The 19,876-nt window shown below is 36.5% G+C and overlaps 1 protein-coding gene across 1 annotated transcript in view; it reads left to right on the plus strand.

Annotated features, from left to right (window-relative positions):
• The window catches only part of Wwp1 (WW domain containing E3 ubiquitin protein ligase 1), a 95,760-nt gene that overhangs the window by 49,035 nt on the left and 26,849 nt on the right, over positions 1-19,876 (plus strand). Inside the window, exons 8-16 of the mRNA XM_051198436.1 lie at positions 141-325; positions 3,941-4,268; positions 14,107-14,202; positions 15,090-15,264; positions 16,758-16,812; positions 16,900-16,984; positions 17,109-17,237; positions 18,398-18,473; positions 18,573-18,644. Of these exons, the coding sequence (XP_051054393.1) occupies positions 141-325; positions 3,941-4,268; positions 14,107-14,202; positions 15,090-15,264; positions 16,758-16,812; positions 16,900-16,984; positions 17,109-17,237; positions 18,398-18,473; positions 18,573-18,644 (1,201 nt within the window). The remainder of the gene's footprint in view (positions 1-140; positions 326-3,940; positions 4,269-14,106; positions 14,203-15,089; positions 15,265-16,757; positions 16,813-16,899; positions 16,985-17,108; positions 17,238-18,397; positions 18,474-18,572; positions 18,645-19,876) is intronic.

A 19,876-nucleotide genomic window follows, 5' to 3' on the forward strand; every position in this document is an offset into this window, starting at 1 on the left:
TTCTCTGCTCTATCTAGCAATCCACCTGAATGTTAGAAAGTCAGGAAATTTTTTATATAAACTCTACTGACAGATTGTTTTATTGTACTTAACTCATTGAAGTTAGAATTTTGTCTTTTGCTTTTTTTTTTTTTTTTAAGGTTGGCTGTTGAAGGTACTGTTGGAGTAGATAATCATGTACCAACAAATACTGTTGTTCCCAACTCATGCTGTTCATATGTAGTTAATGGAGAAAACACACCTTCATCCCCATCTCAGGTTGCTACCAGACCCAAAAATAGTCCACCTCCAAAACCACTCACATCTGAGCCTGCTAGTAACACAGGTAACCTACTGAAATTAGACGTTTATGCATTTATGCCTCCATTTCTTTTATTATGTTATCATTCTTAATATTCTGTAATATGAAGTATAAAGTTATAATACTTTAAGTTTTTTCTAAATTTAAAGTCTTCTGGATTATTTATGTAGGTATTCTAAAAACAGTTAAGACATCGCAACACTTTACTAGCAAGTGCTAATATAATATCAGATTCTTGGTCTTTAGGCCACAAGATAATTAATGATAAAAAGTATTTTTTTAACAAACTTGAGTGAATTCATTGATTTGTTAGTAATAGTAATGAATGGTTTCTTTAATGTGTCTTCAGCATGTGAATTCCCCCTTAGTAACTAACTTATTAGCTTGTGATTTGATACATCTATCAGAAAGCTTTGTATTTCCCCAAGGGAAGAATTACACTGCTGTACAAGAAATTCTTCTGGAAGACTTTATAGTAATTTTGGATTTATCTGAAAATATACCATGGTGTGAACAACACAAAGTTCTCCATGCTTCCAAGAAGGCAGATACAACAGTGACCTTAGTTGTTTCTTGTTCAGAAAAGTGACATGACATGATAGTATAGGCCAAGTAAAAGCCATCTTATGAAGGGGCAGGGCCTCGTGAGCTCCTAGTCCTAAAGAATTAGTGACAGTTGATAACTTTGAGAGTCAATTATCAAGGGGTTGGCCCCACACTCATGAGTGTTTGAGAAGCACAAATTGGACTCAGTGATTTATTTTTAAAAAGAAAAAAATAGAGGGCATAAAGTTGGAGGGTATGGAGAGAGGGATTTGGGAAGAGTAGGGGGTAGATATGGTCATATATATTTTATAATTCTTGAGGAATTAGTGTTATATTTTAAACACTCATCCTATAGCTGGACAAAATAACCCATTCTGAACACATCAGGCTCCCTTTGGGCCAATTTAAAATGTGCACTCTTAAATGTATGGTCTGAAGAAGTAGATACAGAGAGAATAATGGTAGTTTTAAATCAAAATAAAGAGCGGTTTATCTCAGTGCCAGAATTCTTTACATGGTCTAATGCTTTTTATCTTAAAGGGCATTTTAGTTAACTAGATAGTAATTCATAGGAAAGAACAGGAAAAAGCAAAAATATAGTAAAAATCTTATTTAAAGTTATATTTTAACAGTTATTTCCTTATGAACCCTTCCAGTAGGTTATAAAAGTAAAATAACAACCAAAAAGCCCAAACTTGTTCACTCACATATTACCAAAGTTTGTTTTATGTGGCTGTGTTGGATTCGGGAGTTGAAGGAGTTGCATCATCTCTTGCAGTAGTTAGATGTCATGACCAATCATTAAGTCAATTCTTTTTTATGAAAAGAATCAGATGATAAAAAATGTCATTTCAGAAATATACCAAGGTTTCTGAAATCTCCTGGTAGTGGTGGCACATGCCCTTAATCCCAGCACTCCAGAGGCAGAAGAAGGGTGATCTCTGTGAGTTTGAAGCCAGCCTAGTCTACAGAATGAGTTCCAGCACAGCCAGGTCTACACAGAGAAATTTTGTTCAGAGAACCAGAGAGAGAGATAGAGGTAGAGAGAGAGAGTGAGAATGAGAATGTCTGTGTAGTGTGTATGTGTGGTGTGTGTGGTGCATGTGTATGTGGTGTGTGTGGTGTGTGTGTATGTGTGGTATATGGGTGTGTGTGGTGTGTGTGTGTGTGTGTGTGTGTGTTATGCATGGTGTGTGTGTATGTCTGTGTGTGTGTTTTGTAGATTCATTTGAACTGGCACAAGGCTATTTAAAGTTTCTGCCATGATTGGTTTCTAGCCTGCTCGGGTATTGGTGTAATATATAATAATGCATATGCCACATTACTGTTCTAAATTCTAAAACATGTATTCTGGAATACATTTGTCTCCAAGTGTTTCAGATAATGGGTGTGGGGTAATACTAAGGAGTTCCGAGAAATGATAACTTCCCACAAGAGGTAGTATTGCACATGAAGGCCTTTTCTCCCTCTTGATTAAGAAGATTCATTTGACAAGTTTAGTTTCCATAAATATTTATTCTAGATTACAACGAGAAGATGAGATAGTGAGGAATAGAGTAAACCCGAAAAGAGTAGACTTAACCTGATAAAAAGTGACAAAAATATCCGCAAAGTTAGCATCTCTAATGTGACTGATATTCTTTATTGCCTTATAACTCATTTGTAAAGGCTAAATGAAATATTAAATCAAAAATGTCTGCCATAGTTCTTGGAAAGTGGTATTTAGGAAAGTACTATATTCTTTTCCACTTTAATCCTCTAACTTCTAGTATGAGGTAACTTTTGCTAATATATAATTAGTACTTTATATATGTATAATAGATAAGTGTGCCATGGTATCAGACAAACTTAGAAGTATTATGTCCCCCCATTTTTTTTTTTATTAAGAATTATAAATGCTGAGAAAAGTGCAGAGAAATATTTGGGAAGGTCCTATGTACTGGCTTCTACCGACACTAAGTATGCCTGTGACTATAGTAAATTACCAATCAGGAAACTGGTGCTAGTCAAGCTCAGAATTTGTCACTGTGAACAGTTCTGCCTACTTGCTTTGTGTCTGAGTGCTTAATTGGTTCACGGTGTGTTTCATCTAACTACCATTAGGTACAGAGCTGGGCTGTTCCTACAGGGCTGCCTCACAGGCTTTCCCTTTGCAGACGTAGCCACTCTAAAATGATTTACCTGTAAGGAAATTGTATAAGCAAGCAACCAGTTTTCATGCCATAGTTTGAAAAGTAGTAAAATGATGTGTGTGTGTGTGTGTGTGTGTGTAAATACTCAGACTGTGTAACTTACAAATAAAGAGATATTTTAATTCTAGCACTTGGGAGACAGAATCAGGCTGCCTTTGTAAGTTTAAGGTCAGCCTTATTTATATAGTAAATTCCAGACCACTAAGGGATGTATAGTGATATTCTGTCATTTGGGGACTAGGGGGTTGCTTAGAGATATTTAGTTAACTGTTTTCTAGTCTCCAAAGTCCTTTGGAACTCTGGTGAGGACCTCATGTTGGATGTCCTCATGTATCTGTGCAGGCCAGAAGAGGGCACTAAATCTCATTATGGATGGTTGTGAGCCATCATGTGGTTCCTGGGAATTGAACTCAGGACCTCTGTGAGAGCAGCCAGTGCTCTTAACCTCTGAGCCATCTCTCCAGCCCTATGGTACTATCTTAAGAATTAATACAATCATGTATTTCTTATTGGATGAAAGAGTTCTTTTTTTTTGTTTTTGTTTGTTTTTTTTTTTTTTTTTTTTTTTTTTTTTGGAGACTAACTACCACTTACATGTAATAGATTTAAAGTTGATAATTTGAAGGAAAAAACATTTTCTTAATGTTGGTGTGTTACCTGAAGTTAAAGTTATTAATATATGTATACTTAAACTTTTATCATTTACCACTTTATTCTTAAAATTCCTAAAATTTTTATTATTTACTCATTTTATTCCTAAAATTTGATTCCAAAAACATCTTTTATTATTTTATGTTCTTTGATATCTGGTATATTGCTCAGTTTGAATAGGCATTGACGAAGTGTAATAAATTGACTAGGTAATTGGGTTATAGGTCATTTTGCTATTTTTCCCTTGTAGTTAATGGAGAATCATCTTCATCTGTCTTAGCTGATAATATTTCTACCATGGGTACTCCACTACCATCCGAAGAAATCACCTCAACTTCCAATTGCACTAACACCACCATCCAAGAGCCTCCTGTCCAAGAACCCCCATCATCCTCAGAGCACAGTGAATGTATTCCTTCTACCAGTGCCGAAATGGGACCAGAAGCTCAGAACCTCCTAGACCCTGACTCTGATTCCAGAAGCAATTCTGTTTTTGACAAAGTAAGGCAGCCAGAAGGGTTTGCAGAACCTCTGCGGCCACGGTCTAGAAATGCCAACACAGAAACTTTGCCATCAGGGTATGTCAAGAAAATGCTTTTAATATTTCACTTCTATTTAAGTAGAAATTTTATAATGAAGTATGACTATTGAATATGTATATGAAATGTTCCTTTTGTTAAAAACAAACAAAAAACACCTCTAGGGGCTGGCGAGATGGTTCAGCAGTTAAAAGTTCATACTGTTCTTGCAGAGAGCTCAAGTTCAGTTCCTAATATTCATGTCAGGAAGTTCAAAATTTACCTCCAGGACACTGCCTCTGACCTCTATAGGTGCCTGCACTAGTGTGCATACATACCCCACATCCACCCACTGACACATAATTAAAAATGATAAAAGTAAAGCCTTTAAAAAATTAACTATTAGTTGGAGCATTCATACTATTTATTTGCTCCAGTGGAACTACTTTTTAGAGTTAAACACCATCACTTATCTCGTCAAAATATGTTTTGTATGAAATGGACATACAAACCTGATGTGAATCTGCAAGACCTTTTGATTTTATTTTCACTTGACCACGACACACTTGTCATAACCCCAGTTCTCTAGCTCTCTGTGTGATCTTGATAACAGCTAGCCATCCATTTCCAGTCCTAGTGAATACTGGTGACAGTCTCCAAAGGGCTCTATTATAAGCCTGGGTTTCCCTAATCTTAGTTTTTCCTAATGTCCTTTAAGTTTCCTAATTTCCTTTAAGTATGATTATTTAACTCCCAGTGATTTTCTTTAAAGAATGATTCATCTTATTTAAATATTGCTTCCTTCTTATTATCTCCTTTTGGTAATGATGATATTTGTATTAATTAATAATTATTAATATAATAATTAATAAATAAATATTAATTTACTTTTGTATTTCAAGACACAGGTTTAGACTTAGACTTAATACCATGTATACCCAATATAGTTTGAAAGTGCTATAATAAAAATATGACACTTATCTTAATTATTGTTCTATTACTGTGAAAAGACACCATGACCAAGGCAACTTATAAAAGAAAGCATTTAACAGGGGGATTCCTTATAGTTTCTGATTAATTTATGACTATCATGGTGGAGAGCATGGCAATAGGCATACATTGCCCTGGAGCAGTAGTTGAGAGCTCCATAAGCTGATCCATAAGCAGTGGGCAGAAAAGTGATCCTGAGCCTGGTGTGAGTTTTTGAAACCTCAAAGCGTACCCCCAGTGCCAACAAGGAGGCACTTTCTAATCCTTCCTAAACAGTCCACTGGAGACCATGTATTCAAATATATGAGTGGACAGGGGCTATTTTCATTCAAATCACCACATCAGTGTTCAACACAGCCTGCAGTAATTAGAGTGTTGACTTGTAGCCTTTGAAATTGCCCTAGATGGCGCTGATTTTCCTTATTCATTTGATTGCTCATCACAGTACTATGTTCAGGCTTCTTTCCTATTTTTGAAACTTTTTTCTCAGTGCTTTTTACTGGTTGGTTTGGTTTTAACATTGTATAATTGTGATTTCAGACTGTGGTCTGTGTGTGCTTCCTCAGTAGATCTTACCATTTTAGTTTTTGTACCTTTATGTACAGGTCAGAACTTGCTTTTAGTTTTGTTTGTGCCTTCTGCACAGTCCTCTCATGTTTCTTGCAGACATTATTCTCCACCTCTCCTTCAGAAAGCTTTGTCATTTGTCTCCCATCTTTGGTAATTTACTCTTTGTGTTGCCCAAGTTGACTTTGAACACACAGCTTTCCTCCCTCAGCCTTCCAAGCTGAGGCTATATAATGTGGTCTGTGCCTCACTGGAGAGGGGGAGCAGCAGAAGGACTGTGTTAGTAGGGAGAGAGAGAAAGAAAAGCCAGGAGGCCCAAAAAGCTACCATTGTATTCTCACTGTAGTCCATCTTCCTTAAACTATTTTGTTTGCCACACAAAGCAAGAAGAACTACATTTGAATGTTTTCTTTATAGTTTTCTACATTCTATGCATCAGGGCAAACTGGTACGGTGCTAAATAGTAAATAGTTTCAGGTTTGTGTGCCAGGAGGAATAATTAAGACTATTATTTAGGTACTGACATAAAAAGAGATAAAATACCTACACAGCTTCAACTGTTCTGCCTGAGGTAGAACACTGCATATTATGGGTATATTGGATATCAGTTCCCTTTTTTGCTCTTTTCAGATGATATTCTGAGGTCAGAGAGCTCCTGACCCATAGGGAGCCTGTCCAATTTCACTAACTTCCCAGGGCATCCTAAGTCCTAGTATGTTCCTTTTCCCTCACCTCTCAGTGGGTTCAAGGAGAAGCAACTTGCTGAACTGCCATTTTAGGGGTGAGATTCTACCAGTGGGGCCTGAGAGTTGCCCAGAGTGACCTCTGCAGCTGGGAACCAGAGTAGGTGCTCAACAATGAAAAAGAAGGTACTTAGGGTAGGATAAGGTAATGAAGGATCCCTTAGCTTTGTCTACATGTCTCACAGTGGTAGTTGAATAGAATTATACTCATGTACTCTATACAAAAGTGGTAAAGTGCCAGGTGGGCAAGATGGCATGGTGGGTAAAGGCATGAATACATGCATGCATAACCACACACACAAATAAATGTAAAAAGTAAATTAAAAGTTTTTTGGAGGGTGTTGGAGACATGGTTCAGTGATTATGAACACTTGTGTTCTTCCAGAGGATTAAAGTTCAGTTTTCAGTGCCCACATCAGGCATCTAACAACCACCTATAACTCCAGCTTCATGTCATCAACATAATTGTTCTGTTGCTTCGGGTATCTGCACACAGGTGCACATATATGCACACAGACACAAACATACACATTTCAGTAAGTAATAGTAAAACCTTTTTTAAAAAGAATGGTAGGATGAGGCTGACCAGACTCAATAAACTCTTTCATTTCCTGGAGATTACCCCTTCATATTATTATTAATTATTATTCCCAATCATTTCTTCAAATATACCTTTACCACAGTGCTTAAATGTAGTATTATTTGGGGGCAGGAAAAGATCCAGAACTTAGTTTTAATATCTCTGGAGAAGTAATACAAATACTAGCATGTTTGCCAAACTTCCCAGATCAATGCATAGGTCAACTACTTATCTGTACATACAATAATCTAAAGTTAAGACAACAGAGAGTAAAACATATTTTACAGAAGCACTTAAAGTGGTGTTCTCAAGCTGGCTGTAAATCATAAGTACTTCAAAATTTGGCAGTTTAAAGCAACAAACATGTTATCTTGAGATGTCTGATGAGCAGAGATCAGGAAATGGCTTATCAGGGTCCTTCTCCTTAGAGTCCTTCTGTAACATTGAAGTCTTCAGTGGGTGCTGACGCATAAATGTGCCTGACTTCCACCTCAACACTACTGAACTCAGGGCTGCTTGTGAGTAAGCCCCATGTACACATATGCTCCTGTAGAAGGCTCAGCAGATAGTGTCACCATGACATATTGTGCTGTGGATGACGTTGTAAACAGTAAGACTGAGTTAAGTCAGTTTACAGTTGGATTTTGTGGCACAAGCTTGTTGGTCCCATCTTCTTGGAAGGCTGAGGCAGGGAGATTGGAAGTTATGACGGGCATACTTAGATTCTATCTCAAAATATAAAATTTTAAAGGGGTTGGAGATATATATAGTTCAATGACAGCACTTATGTTGCTAGGCTCTTAGTTAAATCCCTATACAACAAAAGGAAAAAAGAAAGAAAAGTTGAAGAAGAAAATCTGTAGTCTTCCTCCCTGCAGCTTGGTCTGCTGCTCTGTTGAAGGGCTTCTTTTCTGGCAACACAAGGCACATTGAAAAGGTAAGGATGGACAATTTCTCTAGAGTCAGTTTTCTCTTCAAATCTATAACAGTTCCCTCTATTACTGTGTCTCTTTTTTCGTTCTTGTCTATTTGTCCCCTGACTCAATCTTCCTGGTCCCACATGTTCTCCTCTCCTTCCCTTCTCTTTCTTCTAACTCCCTCTCCACTCACAGCCCGCCCCCACTCCCAATATCAGGAAATCTTGTTCCTTTCCCTTTCCCCTTCTATGAAAGACCTTGTATGATTCTCTTAGGTTCTTCCTTGTTTCTTAGTTTCTCTGACGGTGTGAATTGTAGTCTGGTGATCCTTTGCTCTATGTATAAAATCCATATGTGAGTGAGTACATACCATGTTCCTCTTTTTGTAACTGGGTTACCTCATTCAGGATGGAAGTTCCATCCCGCAAATTTCAAGATTCCATTGTTTTTTTTTTTTTTTTTCCCCAGCTGAGTAGTATTCCACTATGTAAATGTGCCATATCTTCTTTATCCATTCTTCAGTTGAGGGCATCTAGGTTGCTTCCAGGTTCTTCCTATTACAAATAATGCTGCTACAAACATAGTTGAACAGATGTCTTTGTTGCTTGGATGTGGATCATATGGGTATATGCCTAAGATGGGGATTGCCGGGTCCTGTGGTAGACTGATTCCCATTTTCCTAAGGAACCGTCACACTGATCTCCTAAATGGCTGTATGAGTTTGCACTCCCATCAGCAGTGGAGGAGTGTTCCCCTTTCTCCACATCCTCTCCAGCATTAGTTGTCATTGGTGTTTCTAATTTTAGCCATTCTGACAGGAGTAAGATGGTATCTCAGAATTGTTTTGATTTGCATTTCCCTGATAGCTAAGAATGTTGAGTACTTTCAGCCATTTTGGATTCCTCTATTGAGAGTTCTCTATTCAGTTCAGTACCCCATTTTTTAATAGGGTTTTTTGGTGTTTTGGTGACTAGTTTCTTGAGTTCTTTGTATATTTTGGAAATCAGCATTCTGTCAGATGTGGGACTGGAGAAGATCTTTCCCAGTCTGTGGGCTGCTGTTTGGTCTTGTCAACTATGTCCTTTGCCTTACAGAAGCTTCTCACTTTCAGGAGTTTCTATTTATTAATTACTGATCTTTAGTGTCTGACTCATAGAAATGTTCAGAAACCTACAAGGATGACCCCAATTAACAATCTGAGCAACAATAGAGAGGCTATCTTAAATGCCCTTCCCTGATAATGAGATTGATAACTAACTTATATGCCATCATAGAGCCCTCATCGAGTAGCTGATGGAAGCAGAAGCAGACACCCACAGCTAAACAATGAGCTGAACTCCTGGAATCAAGTTATAGAGGGGGAAGAGAGATAAGATAAGGGGACACAGAGACAGCTGACCTGAACAAGGGGAAGCTCATGGATCCCCAGACTGATAACCGGGAAACCAGCATTATACCTACTCAGACCCCCTGAACATGGGTCTCAGTTAGAAGGCCTGGGCAGTCTGAGGGACCTCGGACAGGACAGTGGAACCAGGATGTATCCCTGGTGCACAAAAGGACTTTGGGTGCACATTCCCCATGGAGGGATACTCCCTTAGCCTAGAGGCAGGAGGGAGGGCCTAGACCCTACTCCACATGACTGACAGATTTTAATGATCCCTCCTGGAAGGCATCACCCTCCCTGTGGAGTGTAGGGGGGAATGGGGCAGGAGGGGCAGTCAGGGGTTATGGGAGGGAAGGAGAGAGAGGGAACTGGGATTGATAAGTAAGATAAGAAAAAATTATATATATATATATATGTAATATATATATGTGCGTATGTGTGTATATATTAATATATGAAATATAAGTGTTCAGTAAAAATATAAAGTAAAAGAAGACTATTACCGAAAATTTTCAATTTATTATATTCCAGAAAGTAAAAATATTTTCATTTGAGATATTTATCAGAAGCTTGCAATATATGAAATTATTAAATAAAAGTTAGTTTAATAATTGTTAGCAATAAACTATTTTAATATGATGAAAATGCATGAAGTCAAAATATAGGACATCATGATGATTTAGAAAAGAAAAAAAAGTCAGGATGGATGAGACCTGTATGAAGCTAATGCATAAAGAAGTTTACTAAATTACAAAAATGCTTCCTCTTTTTCTCAGAAATCCCAGCATACCTAGAACTAGGATTTCACCTTTCTACCCAGGAAATTTGAAGTGACTTCTAGTGGAGATACTAATGCCCTTTCTTACCACACACACTGTAAATACACAATGCTACAATACAGTTTATCGTATCACCTTCAATTAATGCTGTAACCCAAAAGCCCTGTTTTAGAACCCAATTCATTAAATATCTGAGGGAAACCTTGTAATGTGAAAAGGGGACAAAACAGTGTAGAGAATGCTACTTGAGGGCTTAAGAGATGGCTCTGTGGGTAATGATGCCTGCAGCAACATGCAATCCCTGGGAGCCACGTGGTGCTAAAAGTCACCTCCCACAAGTTCTGGTCTGACTTCCATATGCGCACGGGCACACACACACACACACACACACACACACACACAGAGTGCATGATGATATAATAAACTTTAAAAAATAATATAAAGAGAGAGTGCTGCTTAAAAAAGAGACTTATAATGTTGTCAGAGGATAATACCTGCATAACCAGGTATTTTGCAAAATGAATGCTTAAAGAACTTAAGGCAGGCAGGAAAAGTAACTCAGTAGGTTTAGTTGATTTAAAAAGACTTGTCAGCTAATAGAACAAAAAGTTTAGTATGTAACACACAAATCAATTTGAAACATTAGATGACCAGTTACAAAGTTTCAGAAAAAATTTAGAGAAAAGAGTTACCCAAACTCTTTTTTTGTCTGTTTTAAATTATTCACTGTGAACATTTTATTCTATTGTGTGTTCTGTCCCTACCATAAGAAATCTCAAGTACATCCAGAGATTTAAAAAAAAAAAAAAAGATTTATTTTTGCTTTATGTGAATGAGTGTTTTGCTTGCATGTGCCCAACACATGCAAACAATACCTGTGGAGGCCAGAAGTGAATGTCATATCTTCTGAACCTGGAGTTACAGATGCTTCTGAGTCAGCGTGTAGGTGCTGAAAATCAATCCATGTCCTGAACCAGTGCCTTTAATTGCTGAGCCATCTCTCCACTCCCCAGAAGTTTTGTTAAAGGGTAAAACAAATCAGGTTTTATACTAATGAGAATGGCAACAGAGTTGTCAGAATTGACAGAAGCTGGAAACAAATTTACCTTAAGTGTTAAGGGAATTAGGATTTACTAAAAATTTTAATAGATTATTTTCATATGGTCCAGAGTTGAGTAACCAATTACACAATTGGAAGGATATTAGTGTGGTTGGGAAGAAGGTGTTAAGTGTTTCTGGTGTTTAGGAAAGAGACCTATGGCTTCAGAAGTCAATACATTTTACTTGAAATTAAGTAGTATGAAGTTAAGCATGTTAATAAGAAAAGAGGTAAATACCAGAGCTTGTACAAATGGTTTGAAAATGTTGCCATGGAGATGAGATTATAAAGTGATGGGGGGGGGGAAGGTATATTTGTTTGTGTGACCCATACACTGTAAGAGTCTATTTAAGTATGAAAGTATTATAACTTATTGGAAAGTATGTATCATTTTTATAAAAATCAAAGCTATATTTAAAATAATGAAGAATGCATTTAGAAACCAGAGACTATTGCAATAAGGAGTGATTTTAGAAATCATTACTTAAAAATAGCAAAAGTACCATTGCTGGAAATCGCCAGAAATGCTGCTGGTTTTGATTCTTAACTGTTCAGATAAGTAAATGGCCTGAGGTGTATGTTATAGGCATTCCTGAAATGCCTATGAAATCTAAATTCTCTATTTAAATCTTTCTTTTCCTATGAACTTTTTCTAGAAAGGAACAAATGAAAAAAATCTAAAATTTCATGTCACTTATTTTTGTGATATTCTCTAAGAGGAATAATTTTTATTTTTGATGTGCAGAATAGTATGAATGTTGGTACAGTATTGTATGCCTTGATAATTTAATCTGTAAATTTAATCATTTCTATGATTTTAGTGTAAGTATAAATTTGGGGATTTTTTATTGTTTATGGGTATTGCCTGAGCATTCTTGACAATTTCCTTAGTTGTAACAAATAATTATTGAATGAATTTGTGTTTATGTTATTTTTAAGTATGAATGTATAGGCATGACCAGGTCTTAGGAAGTAATTGTATTATATGCAGCCTTAGTATATGAAGACAAAAGAAGGGAAATAAGTGAATAACTAAAGGCTTCTTTGACAGTTAAAATTAAATTGAATTCCTGTGTTTAACAGAAATAAACATATTTTCAATTTGTTTTACTTTAAAATTGAAAATGAAGGTGAAATGTGGAAACATGAGAATTTTTAATTTATTTGAAAATTTTATACAAGTATATAATGCATCTTAATCATATTCCTCCTACCACCCTCCCCCAGCTTCCCCATCCCCCCAGTATAGCTCCCTCCCAACTTCATGTCCTCCTTTTTCTCCTCTATTACCCCACTGTATTCAGTTAATGCTGTCTATATGTACATGGGGCAGGAGCTGATACAGAGGCCTTGGAAGGGTGCTGCTTACTGCCTTGCTCAACATGGCTTGTTCAACCTACTTGGGGGTGGGACCTTGAAAACCCCTCCCCGTTACATTTTAAAGTTTTCACTGCCATGCTCTTGTGCAGATATTAAACAGGTAACTTTGCCACTGAGTTTATGTGTGCAAGAGCCATGACATGTCCTGAGGATAGCATTTCACAGCATACTTCCCCATATGTGCCCTCTTCCATAACGTTCCTTGAGCCTTAACAAGGGGAGTGACAGAGATGTCCTTCTACAGCTGAAGTCACTTAGCACTTCTCAGCACTTTGAATGGTTATAAGGCTTTGTGTAACCACTACCCTTTGCATTAAGAGGCTTCTCTGACCACAGTTTAGAATAGTACAAGTTTATGTATGTAAGTATATTATTAGACAGACGACATGATGCTATGGCAAACAGCATCAGTGGGTTCTTCATGAGGGCCTGTGACTGTCCGACTCATGGGTTTTGACCAGCTGTCAATACCAGACATGAGTTCCCTTCAGTAGAACAAGCCTCATATCCAATCAAGAGCATAGCTGATTACTCCATAAATTGTCTAATCACAATCTGACCAGTGGGCACATTTTATCTGGCAGGTCAGTATTATCATGCAAGGTCCAATGCTGGGTATGACTGTTGATGTCTTTTCTCCTTAAGCAGCCAAGCAGCCTGCCTGACAGTTTCCAGCACCCTGAAAACTAGCCATTAGGGTGATGTTTTTATTTTAAAAATTTTTCCTCCTCCTATATATCATATTGAGAAAATAGCAGAGAAGAAGAAATGGGGAACCAAGAAAGAAAATCAAAGTTGGAAAAATAGATTGAGAGGATTTCAGTAAAAGATAAGTTTGTGATGTTCATTCACAGGACTACCAAAACAAGGGGTAGAATAGATGTGCACAGTAACCTGTATGCACAGAGATGGCAGAATTGTCAGGGACAGTACCACCATGTCTTTAAGGTGCTTCTGCTAGAAACCTTTTAGATGTACAATTTTAAAACAGATATTACTCATTGGCATTTAGTGCTGAAATTCTTTTAGTTTGATTATTTTTCTTTTCTGCTAATTTGGAAGCATGTAAATTGGTAAATTTAAAAATTTTAAGTATTCTATGCTCTATTTCTTTACTATAGTTATTTAGTTTCCAGTTCTGTTATGAAGAAACAATAATTAAGAGATTAAAATACCTTTATAGCTTGGCAGTGGTGGTTCAGGCCTTTAACCCCAGCATTTAGCCCACTTAGAAGCCAGAGGCAGGTGGGTGTCTATTAGTTCAAGGTCAGACAGGGCTACACAGAGAAACCTCTTAGAAAAACAAACAAACAAAAAACAAAGTGTGTGTGAGTGTGTGTGCGCACGCGCGCATGTTTATATGTTATGAATGTGTGGACTTTGTGAAGTAGAGCCTGTTTGTAATGAATATTTTCAGATTTTGTTTTTTACTTCTATTTTCATACTTTTATTATAGGTGGGAACAGAGAAAAGATCCTCATGGTAGAACTTATTATGTGGATCATAATACTAGAACTACCACATGGGAGAGACCACAGCCTTTGCCTCCAGGGTAATACATTGTCCTTATGAGTCTTTAGTTATGTTTTTATGTATAGTTTTATGTATAACTTCTTAATATATCTTAAATTAAGAATAAATAAGAATTTAAAGATAGTCTCTATAATTTTTTGACAGTGGTTTAGTGAAATAGACTTTATGTTATGGTTCTCAATGGATTACATGAATGACTATAACATGGTGATCCTATTTATTTAAAATGAGTCTTCAGATGTCCTATATTGAAACACCACATTTACATTTTCGAGAAATAAGTTCTCAATTAATACTATTAGGGCCAAGTACTGAGTTCTTTCCTTCTGGTTGATAAGAGATACAGAACAGGGCCTCCACTCTTCTGCAGTTACAAGAGTGCCATGACAGGAGGACACACAAGGCACACTTGGACACCAGCAGCTCACTGGTTGGGCTCTCTTATGAGGCCTCTGAGGGGACTCTGTGAAATGAAACTGAAAAGGTTCCTTCTGACCACGTGCCTGAAAACTGTTTCTCAAGAAGTGAGGAGTAAGTCTGTCTGATAGAAAGGAATTTAGCAAAGATAAATACTTCATGGATTCATATCCTCTTTTGAAGAATAAAAATAGCCAGATATGATGGCATATTCCTATAATCTTAGCACGTGGGGGTTGGGGAGAGACAGGAAAATTGTGAGTTGAAAGCCAACTGGTTCACTAGATTAAGACCAATGTGGTCTACATAGCTTCACCCTGTCTCAAAAGATCAAGACTAGGTTGCAGCTCAGCAGGTAGAGAACTTGCCTAATGTGCTTATTTGCCTGGATCCATCCCTAGCAGTGCCAATAGATAAAGTAAAAATATGTATGTTTTAGTTTATCAGGAAATGACTCATTGCTTCATTTTTATTGTTTATTTGTGGTAGTTGGGAAAGAAGAGTTGATGATCGTGGAAGAGTTTATTATGTGGATCATAACACCAGAACAACAACCTGGCAGCGGCCTACCATGGAATCTGTTCGAAATTTTGAACAGTGGCAATCTCAGCGGAATCAATTGCAGGGAGCTATGCAACAATTCAACCAACGATACCTCTATTCGGTAATTAGCAAATTATGAGGTGTTAATGTTACCTTTCCCTTGCTTAGGTGGCTTTGTAAAATATGTAGACTACGTTTCAATGGTTTGTTTGCTTTATTTTATTTTTGGCTAATCTTTAATATTATTTCTGGTTTGTATAAATGGATAAGCATTCTTGAAATTTTTCTGTCTTTGGAATATTTTAGATTTTGGATTAGGGTGCTCATCCAGTATATTGTAAATGAGAAAGTTTGTACCATGAGGTTTATTTTGTTCTGTGTAGGAAGGACTTTGTGTGCATGAAAGTTTGTAAACAGGGCAAAATTAGGTATTGGATATGTGTTAAAATACTTTCTGCTAAGTAACACAATCCTCTTAAATGGATGCAAGTTAAGCTACTTCAGTTGAATACCAAAGCTGGGGTAAGAAAGACTCATTCTCTGGCTTACAGTGCCCTCAATCATCAGAGTTCTGCCTTTTAGGGCATCATCTATTTTTATGCATTTTGCCTGCACCAACTATTATCATATTTTTTGCCTATGCTATCTCTTGTCATGCACTTTATCTACACCTTCTGTTGTCATTCAGTTTACCTACACCATCTAACCACCATCATCTGTTGTTACCCACCTTACCTGCACCATCTCTTCATGCATTTTTACTGGCACCATCTTTTACCATGCATCTTTCCTTGTACCATCTATTGTCATGCACATTCCCTGATCATCTACATCGTCTATTGCTATGCATCTTCCCTGCACCTTCTAATATTGCCTTTCATTTTGCCTGCTAGTGTGAACATAGGAGCTGCTGCCCTTGGCCTTATTTCCAGTATCTCTGCCATGAAAAGAAAGGGTAAACTGAAAGGAGAGAGCTTTCCTGTAGCAGGTCCTTGTACTTAGCAGCCCCTGCATATTTGCTTAGCAGCTTAGCAAAGGAAGCCCTTATCAGGGACTTCTGCTTTTGCATCATTGGCCAGAATTGATCATTTTACATGGTTACTAATCCAGATTCAATGGACTATTCCTTATGAGCACTTTGCTACCTCAAACCTAGTGATTAAATTATAAAGACAGACAAGATAAAGATGGATAATGAGTACAGTTAGCACAGTTTGTGGCAGTACTATCAACATTCATCAAGATGTGTATATATTACCATTGAACAATTATTTTTCAGAATAATTATACTATAATGATTTTTCTATTTTTGAACAAATAATATAATCTCATTTAAATAGAATAATCTCCATATACTGTTTACCCATCTCCTCTTACTCCTTGGAAAGGACTAGGAAATTAGCTTATTGATATTACTACATTATCTCTAAATTATTTACTAATAATTATATCAGCTGATGGCTGCTCTTCATAATACTTTTGAACTTTGTTTCTTGAAATTTTTGTATTCATATTCCTTTATAACATTTTTTTAAAAATTATAAGATATGGTTATTAATTGCTTAGTATAATAGTATATTTCTTATATCTGTCTCCAACCTCTTTTTCAACCAGGCTTCAATGTTAGCTGCAGAAAATGATCCATACGGACCTTTACCACCAGGCTGGGGTAAGCTGATATGATATTTATAAAAATATGTGAAAGGTATATAAATATCAAATTGTTATTGAATGTTATTTATACTTTATGTTTTAGAAAAAAGAGTGGATTCAACAGACAGAGTTTACTTTGTGAATCATAATACAAAAACAACCCAATGGGAAGACCCAAGAACTCAAGGGTATGTGTACACTAAAGTCTTAAGTTATCACATGCGGGTAGATGGATAGAATCAGTAGCCTGTAAGTACCTGAAACATACCCATCATATGATTGTGATTTTTTTTTTTCTTTTTTATCTTACAGCTTACCAAATGAAGAACCCCTGCCAGAAGGCTGGGAAATCAGGTATACTCGGGAAGGTGTTAGGTACTTTGTTGATCATAACACAAGAACAACAACATTCAAAGATCCTCGCAATGGGAAGTCATCTGTGTAAGTGGAAACCTGAAGTTTAAAAATACTACTTAGTGAAGACAAGAGGTTTAGTCTCTAATGCAGCTCCAAATTTAGAAACAAGCCATTTTTGGTTCAAGAAAACATGCAAAAGTAATATTCAGCTATAATTGGTTTTGCTCTATATAATTCCAGAATGGATTTGTGGGATGCCATTTCTTAATTTAATAATATATAACATATACACATATATATTATTTTACATAACAATAGCATATATGTGTATAATAACTACTATATGCCAAAGATTATCCTAAGCATTTCAGTTATGTTAGCTCATTTTTATCTTACAGTATTATTTTCCTGTTTATTTTTTTTTCTTTTAACATGGCCCCTTTAAGAAGTAATAAGCCACTTATTTCATTAAAACATACAATATATTGTTTACTTTTTCATTCTTGTCTATTTCTTTCATTGATATATACATGAAACAGCCACTTTTCCCCCATGTTACTAACAAATAATGCTTTCACTGTCTAGAAGAATGCCAGGGCCCTGTCAAGTGTTTGGTAAACTTTCTTGGATGAATTAACTTCCCGGATTGTGACAGCAGAAGACAGTGTTTTATGTTCACTCTACCATGAAAGTTCCTGTATTTTTTTCGAGACCGTCTAGGCAAAAGAAGCAGGCCGCCTCATTCGCAGCAGACTCTTGTATCTGCCTCTTTTCTCATTGTCCAGCTGAGCCACATGATCTGCATGTAACTTGCTCCAAGAATTATTTATGCTTTGTTTTGTTTTTGTTCAGATTAGGTTTAAGATGAGGGCTAGGGTTTTTTCCTCATGTTCCCTTAATCTAGAATCCCTGACTTCCTCAGCTTTAGGAATTATCAGAATTCTGCTTGTATTTTTTTTTTCACAAATAAAATAGAAGAAAAAGATTATAAAAGATTTTAAGTAGTCTGTAGTAGACTTTAGGCCTTCTATAAATGAAGGGCTTATCAATAGACCTGTCCCTACTTGGAGTCTCTCTGTGTATGTGGTCTGCTGATGGGACAACCTTCATGACTCACGCCTCCATTGTCCTAACGAATACACCTGTGATTATCGCCAGTAAATAGCTTTCCTTAGTCATATTATGATCCGACACACATTGTTTCATACTTATATTACAGTTTGATTTGTTATGCTTCTTTGTAGAACAAAAGGTGGTCCACAGATTGCTTATGAACGCAGCTTTAGGTGGAAGCTTGCTCACTTCCGTTACTTGTGCCAGGTACTACAGTGGTAAATAAATCTCACTTATAATCATTTAGTCTGATAATTATGGAATACATATGCTGTGGCTTACATGGTGTGATATTTTTGTTTTTAGTCTAATGCACTACCCAGTCATGTAAAGATCAATGTGTCCCGGCAGACTTTATTTGAAGATTCCTTCCAACAGGTAAGGAAGGTATTATCAAAATGAAACAGTACTTCTTATTTTATTCTGTGCTTCTAAAGGGAGTTAAAAGCATTTGAGTCTTTAAGTATTTATAATAGGCCTTGCTCCTTGAGTGATTACATTAGTATTTACATTAAACTTTATTATGTATGCTTAAGGCATACATGGAGTTAAAGCATCCATATTCATAAAATAAAATGAAACTTCATCATGTAATAAGTCATGACTGTTTGACAATTATTGACAATTTTTTAGTTGCTTTTTCTTCCCTCCTCACAGCATCTCTGTGAGAGAACTCCTAGCATCATCTCCATTTTATAGATAAAAGTGGGAGACTAGAACAATGAAGAATTTAGGTATAACTGGGCATGGTATCACATGCCTTCAATCTCAGCATTCTAAAAGCAGAGACAGGTAGAGCTTTGTGAATTCCTAGTCGTGTAAGGTAACATAGTGAGAGTCTGCCTTAAAAACCAACCAACCAACAAACAAACGGATAAATGAAATAATGTAGCTGTATACTTACTAAAATAAAGTTTGAACAGCATTTGGAGTAAGTCTGTTTTCACATCTGTAAAATTTGTGAAAATGCTAACAAATCAAATTGATGGATATTAGTAACTCTTTTATGTTCATTCTGACTTCTAGTCTTTACTGTGCTTCATCTAGCCTGAGCATGTTGTTTAAAATAACAGTTCCCTCTTTCCTCATTTTCTAATCATTTCTATTTTATCATTTTTGTAACACTCCCCACTCCCTTTTTCCCTTACTGGAATGCTTGCTTCATGAAGATGTGGACTGTCTGTTTACCTTTGTCCTTTAATAGTGCCTTTCATAGGATAGTTGTTCAGTAAATACTTATGAATGAGTATAATGAAGAAGTTGAGAATTTTTCATGATCTTTCTACTCTCTAAAGCAATGACTATAACTTTCTTGTGTACTCAAATCCCCCCCCCCCCATACTCTCCCATATACCCCTTCTGGCTCTTTTCCAAATTTATAACCTTTTTTTTTTAAACTAAATATATATATATATATATATATATATATATATATATATATATATATTCATTCCTAATCATGTAACATGAAAAATAAATGACCCAGACAGAGACTGATACTGGGGTTCAAACTTCAAGCTGAATATCAGAAAAGCAAAGCAGCTGGCCACTAGCTCTCACCTCAAGCTCAGGCTAAAAGGGCTGACCCATCCAGGAGCTCTTCCCCAAGC

Source organism: Phodopus roborovskii, unplaced genomic scaffold (genome assembly GCF_943737965.1).
Source record: "Phodopus roborovskii unplaced genomic scaffold, PHOROB, whole genome shotgun sequence".
NCBI lineage: Eukaryota > Metazoa > Chordata > Mammalia > Rodentia > Cricetidae > Phodopus > Phodopus roborovskii.